Source organism: Alligator sinensis, unplaced genomic scaffold (assembly GCF_000455745.1).
Source record: "Alligator sinensis unplaced genomic scaffold, ASM45574v1 scaffold875_1, whole genome shotgun sequence".
In the NCBI taxonomy this organism is placed as follows: Eukaryota; Metazoa; Chordata; order Crocodylia; family Alligatoridae; genus Alligator; species Alligator sinensis.
This window is the reverse complement of record NW_005843460.1, coordinates 32,186-38,829: the sequence shown is the minus strand read 5'-3', so window position 1 is coordinate 38,829 and position 6,644 is coordinate 32,186. Positions and strand designations below refer to the sequence as shown.

Below are 6,644 nucleotides of genomic sequence, written 5' to 3'. Positions count from 1 at the left end.
CTTTCCCTCCATGCCTTGGATGCGGGGGACAGCTTCGGGAGTGCTCAGTGAATTCTGAATCCACTACTGAGAAATTACATCTAGGAAAAAGAAAGCCTTTGTTTCTTATGAACACTGCAAAACGTTGCTGTCTCACAGACATCCAACCTATGGAGGGACCATGAGAAAAGATAGGCTCCAAAGTGGTGTTGGAAGGTCCCTGTGGAAAAATGCATCTATTTTTTAATATTAGGGCATCAATAAAAAAGGGAAAGATGAAAAGAGAACAGGCTTCTGGAACTCATGCATGTGACAAGAGAAGAGAAAGAGGAATGATATTTATTCTGAAAGATACAATAGCAGAAGAGTGATATAGGTCAATAAAAAGACTGGAAGATGGATAAGAAAATAGAACTTTTACACCTCCAGCCCTCCACTGTGTTAGTTTTCATGTAGCATTTGGTTTAATGACCTAGTAGTCTGCATATTACTATTTCAATAGCAGCATAGAAGGATGCAATTGGACATACTGAAGTCTGACGTCCGGCAGTGTGTCAGGGTCTGGGTGGATAACCATCTGGAAGGAGGATACTTTCACATCAACCTGCTTAGACTTAGCAACAGCTTTGGATGTTTCATATATTCCTGCCTGGAGCCCTATGTGTACAAAGAGAAATATGGGACATCAAGGCTTGGATTCACTTGTTCATCTGACGTCCTTAAAGGTCTCGGTGTTATTCAAAATGTCCGCCCCCTTCTACACCTTCTTCTTGACTTCATGGCCAAAAAGGGCCATCACAGGATCTACCTAGGATTTCCTGCCCAGTGCATGTCAGACCCTCACACAGTAATTATATCTCTAGCTCTTGCCTCCTATTGAGTTATAGTATGTTTTTAGAAAGACATCGAGTCTTGATTGTAAGATTTAAATGGGCAGAGTATCCACCTGACCCCTAGCTAAGTTAAACATTTGCACATCATTTCTCCTCCGAACTTGTCGAGCTTCAGCTTCCAACCCCTGGGTCTCATTATGTCTTTATTTACTAGATTAAAGAGCCATCTACTACTGTCATGTGACATGTTAGTTAGCCAAACAGTCTCTAGGGATCTGTGGCTTTAACTGAGAACAGACTATGAAAAAAATAAACATCTCGTGAAACAAGGATTTGGACCCATATAACTGAAAGCTGAACTTGACCAAATGACAGAGAAACCTACAGGAGGCATGAAATGCAAAAGCCAGGAAGGTTGTGCCTGACTCACTTCTTTCCTGCATCCTGCGTTTCACATCTTTACAAGGAATCCTTATCCCAAATGCAGTGGCATGGTCTATTTTCCCTTACAATGTTTTACATCAGTTTATACCCTGTAGCTGAAAGATCTGTCCCCAGTCGATGGTGTCTCTCTCTTCTAGTAGCTCCCGGTAAGCCTGTAAGTCTTTGTAGAAAACTGCATATGCATTGGTGTAATGGTCACGGTCATCCACCTCCTTCTGGATAGAAGAATAGATTAAATTGCTAAGAAACATTCTTCCTTTACCTTTTATCTAATAAATCAAAGCTCAGAGATATCCCAACCAAAGATCCAATAATCAGATCTTCAAGGCTTCTCGAATTAAAACATTCTTTCGGGGGATTTATATGGTGGAAAGTAATTAAGTAATTCCACAGTGAATGTCAAGATCAGGTAGAAAAACTGAGATATTCATTGCTATTCATATCCCTGCAACAGCTTATAGTTGTGTAGGAGGAAAGACCTCACCTTTCCAAGGTGACCACCTAACCTGAACCCAGTGGCAGCTTCTTAAGGCTCCTGGATATTGGAGTACTCTGGGTGCATTTTCCTGCCAGCTGCTTCTGGTCCCTTTGTCTGTCTTGTAGAGATGGGCCCAAACCAGCCCTGGCATAAACAAGAGCCCGCTGATTTTACTGGGCATCACATCTACTTCCAGCAAAGATTAATTTAACCTGCTACATTTATCTCTGCAAGTCCCACTAATGAGAAACACATGGGTTCCCAGGACTGAGCCAAGGACATGTCTACAGCACAAAGTTACCATGGCAGGAGGGAGCATGCTCAGAACACACTGTGCTGCTCATAGGTGGCAGAAGGGGGGAGCTAACAGGGATTAGCCCCCCCCAAACATGGGGCAGCGGTACAGCCCCGTGGGCTTCTGGCAGCTGCAGGAGACATGGGGAGGGGCACGCACACAGCAATGAGAGAGGGAGTGGGGCTGGGGCTAGGGCAAGCACTGTACAGCCGGGGTGGGGTGAGGCAGGGCATGGGACACAGCTACGAGCTCTGGGGGCACAGCCCCATGGGGCATGGGGGGCATATCTCTGCTGCTATGTGTACCCCGGGAGGCATTGGAGCGTGTGCACAGGGAAGGGCAGGCTACCACTGCACGCTAGGACTGGGGTTGCACCGGACTCTTCCCAGCAGGGTGGGGGACGAGGGGACTGGGCTAGACTATGCTTGGGGCAGGCAGCAGTGATGCTGGGAGCGGGGCTATGGGTGGGGGAGGCTGCAGCCACCCCAAATTCACCATAGCCACCCACACACCCCCTCCCAGCACCGCCACTGCCTGCCCCAAGTGCAGCATGGCCCAACCCCGCACTGGGAAGAGCCTGGCACAGCCCCGGCCCCAGCCCACAGTGGCAGCCTGCCCTGCCCCATGCACAGATCCAGGGCACATGCCCTCCCAGGGTGCCTGCAGCAGCAGGAGTCGCTACCCCCTCCCCATGCCCCCACAGCTTGCAGCTTCAGCCCATGCCCTGCCCTGGCTGTACAGGGCTTGCCCCAGCCCTATGCCCTCCCACCCCTTCCCCCAGACTTACCTGCTGCGGGGGCATGGGTGCGCATGCATGCGCACAATCAGCCCCCCAAAATAATTTTTTCTCCCTACACCTATGATGCTGCTGCACACCAGCCACTCCCCTGAACCAGAAGCAGTGTAGTCATTTTCACAAAACTGCAGGTGAACTAATTTACACAACTTCTGGTTCAAGTAGCAACACGCACCGATCATTGTTGCATGTTGAAGCATGCTGCTGACTGCCATGGTAAGCTTGTGGTGTAGCCGTACTCCGCAAAGTGTTAGAGAGTGCAGGTTTTGCTCTGTACTTCTTCCTCAGGGTCGTATGCCCACGCAAATCTTCCAAGATGCTAATAGAAGAGACGGTCACAACAAGATCCACATCTTGTAAGCTTCTCTGGAACTTGGACTAAAACCAGTTGGATCTACCTCCTTCTGTCGCCGGGTAATGACAGCTTTGAAATCTGGCCATGAATCCACCACCACTTCCTTCCTGAAGGGATTCCCTCGGTTTATGTTCATCACAGCTCCATAAACCTGCCAGATAAGAGCCAAAGATAAAGGCTTGAGGCTTACCCTTGGACACCCAGCACATACAGCCATCCAGAGTGACAGAATAAGACTCTGAAACAAACCCTAGGCTGCAGCCAGGTGTGCAGGCATGTCCAGTTTGTGGTGCCGCACTTACATGCAAACTTGCATGCACAGTGACCACTGGGTTACACTACTATCAGATGATAGCTTCCCTGACTTGCATAACTAGTCCTACGCTGGTTGTGGGGGAGGTCCTGTTCTTAAGGAATGTCAATTTGGGTTTCTAAATGTTACCAGATGGACAACTCTGGAGACTGAAACTTTACATTCTGTGTGGCACCACAAACAGCACACCTGGAACGTTAAAACATGCCCTGCACTGGAAAATTGCAGCAGAGGGGCAAATTTTCTACTGGGAAATCCCAGTAGCAAAAACAAATGGCACAAAAAAACCAGCACATGTACACTTCTCTCACGTCCATCAGCAGACATGGAGGTTTGGTCCTCCTGCGAGATGCTGTGGCTACTGGCCAAAGCATCTCCACTCCTTTAGTTGTCCCCTGGCTCCTCCAGCAGGCCAGGAGGCAGGAGAAGTGGGGAAAGGGCAATTTCCCTGAAACAGGGTGATTTGCCTTACACCAAAGCGCACATGCAAGGGCATACACTGCAGCACAAATTTGTGCTGCTACTATTTTTGCCACTGCAAGTGCACACCCCTGCATGTGAGGATGCACCCATATTCTCTGTTGATCAGCCACAAAAAGGAAAAGCCCAACCTATATACACTAACCACTGGGTCATACCCAGTACTATCAGATGATAGCTTCCCTGACTAGCATAACTAGTCCTATGCTAGTTGTGGGGGAGGGGAGGTCCTGTTCTTAAGGAATATGAATTTGGGGTTCTAAAAGTTACCAAATGGACAACCCTGGAGACTGAAACATGATATTCACCCCCAGGACAAAAACTGTATAACGCCCAGAGGGGTGGTTAGCCATCTTAGTCTTAAGTCAGGCAGAAGGCAGAGCAGGCTGGCACCTTAGGGCACGTCCAGATGAGCGCGCACATGCATTTCCCTGGGGACAAACAGCAGTGGCACATAGTTGTGCTGCTGTTACTTGGCCCTGGGGAATGCCAATGCAGGCATGCTCTGGCACACAGCAAGTTACCCTGGGTGGGGTAGGGGAGGCTGCAGCCAGCACCTGAGCTGGCCCCTGCAGCCTTACCTGAGGTCCTAGGGGCATACTGTGGCTCCAGCAGTGGTGATACAGGCACATGGAGCCTGGCCGGCAGCCAGTGTGGCTCCGGCCAGCCAGGCTCTGGTTTTGAGTGGCATATGCTGCTGCCATGTGCACCGCCTTGCTTTTTTTTACATGGTTTTTTTTTTACACCAGGATGTCCTGGCATAAAAAAAACCCCACTGTGCTGCAAATTAACAATGCAGCAAATACCTGCATGTGCAGCGTGTGTGGTTTGCAGTGCTTGTCCGGACACACCCTTACAGACTAACTCATTCAGAGATCCTAAGCTTTCATGGGCAATGTCCTACTTTGTCAGATGCTATAAATGGACTTGCAGAGAGCAGGGGTACTATATAGAAAGGAATAAAATCATTTAAATACAAGGAGATGGGGAGCAAAGGGAGAGAGAGGCTGAGAGAGGAGAAGACAAGTTGAAGAAATCAAAAGTAGTAAACAAAGCAATTCATCCATTGACAGACATAGGGGTTATAAAAATAGTCCAGGTCATGTGAATTTGAGCTCTTAATCCAGACATAAGAGTTATAAAAACTAGTCTAGGCGATGGGATAAGAATCCAGAGCAGGGCTTCCCAAACTTTTCTTTAGCATGACCCCATTTATGGCCCCATTTCCTCAGCATGGCCCCTCACTCCCAACCCACAGCTCCACGCCCACGACCCCATCCACTGATGTTGTGACTCCATTTGGGGTTGTGACCCACAGTTTGGGAACCACTGATCTAGAGTCTCTTTGGAGAACATAATTAACACAACCCAGTCTGTGGATGATTTCTTGTTCCACAATTTCCCATTTAGAATGGAGTTTACACATAGGTGACGTGTGCCTCCTGAGGCTGGGGAGACACGGCGATGGCAAGCCAAGTGAGGACCATCTGCAGGCGGCCATGGTGGTGTCAGTGGGGGGGGGGTGCCCCCCCCCAGCCAATCGGCCGGTGGCATACCCGGAAGTGCCAGTAGCACTTCTCGGAGTGGGGAGCACCAGCACTCTGCCTGCCCCCCTGCTCATCACTTTAGCCAAGAGTGCTCGCTCTCAGGGGGGGCACCAGCACTCTCAGGAGGTGCACATGCACCCCCTGTGAATGCCCTATGTGTCACCTATGGTTTTAGAAGTTTTGTTGTTTAAGAACAGTTACTGTGAGGTCAGTGATGGAATATCTGGGGAGGTTAACATGAACGCCGCATGCCCCTGGAGGCTGGGGGGGGCATGACAACTGCCCGCAGGCAGCGGTGACGGTGGGGGTGTGGTGGCGGTGAGCTCCCGCAGGCAGCCACGGCAGTGTCAGCAGCAGGGGTCGGCTCACCAGGGAGCTCACACAGGCAGCCACAGGGGTGTCAGCAGTGGGGGGGCTGGGGTGGCAAGCACTGACTAGAGGTCAGTGACCACCCACAGAGGCCACCGGCAATTGGGGACTGCCTGCAGACACCGCCAGTGGTGTTGGCAGCAAGAGGGGGGTGGCGAGCAGCAGTTTTTTGCAGGGGTGCACTGCCAAGCTCAGGGGGTGCGCGTGCACCCCCTATGCATCACCAATGGAGGCTAAAGTGTTCGGCCACTGGATTTTGTATCTTTCTGGATTTGAAGCCAAATCAGTATAAAAGGAGCAGTAATTGCAAAGAAGTTTCACCCCACCTGGCTTCCATCTTGCATAACATTCTGATTCCCCAAACGAAATGGCACAGAAAAGGTGCAGATTAGATCTGTGTTACCTTCAGGGATTCAGGGAAGCTCCACATTAATATTTTTTCCAATAGCTGTAGCTTTGTGGAACATTTCAGTACTGGCATCTTTCCAAAAGCATTTAGGAGAAGCCTGGGTAGAAACAGATATGAAGCAGCACAGTGTAGCCAGCTGTCATTACAACATCATGTGGGGAGAGGCTGACTAAAGCAGATAATTGCACATTCTGTAATAGATAATTGCTCTGGAAATACCCGATAATCACCTACTGCAGAGTTTTTGTATGAAGTGTATTTTGGGACTCAAATTTCTTTGTCAATAGAGTGGATTTAGTGCTACATTTGAGAAGGAAGAATGTCTAGTGGTTAGAGCTGTTGACCC

General features: G+C 49.4%; 1 protein-coding gene across 1 annotated transcript in view; it reads right to left on the bottom strand.

Annotated features, from left to right (window-relative positions):
• Positions 1 to 6,370, bottom strand: part of GLYATL3 (glycine-N-acyltransferase like 3) — a 7,502-nt gene extending 1,132 nt beyond the window's left edge. The window contains exons 1-4 of the mRNA XM_025195305.1: positions 6,293 to 6,370; positions 3,224 to 3,331; positions 1,345 to 1,471; positions 510 to 636 (exon numbers count right to left, since the gene is read on the bottom strand). Coding sequence (XP_025051090.1) covers positions 510 to 636; positions 1,345 to 1,471; positions 3,224 to 3,331; positions 6,293 to 6,370 — 440 coding nt within the window. The remainder of the gene's footprint in view (positions 1 to 509; positions 637 to 1,344; positions 1,472 to 3,223; positions 3,332 to 6,292) is intronic.
• Positions 6,371 to 6,644: the final 274 nt, after the last annotated feature.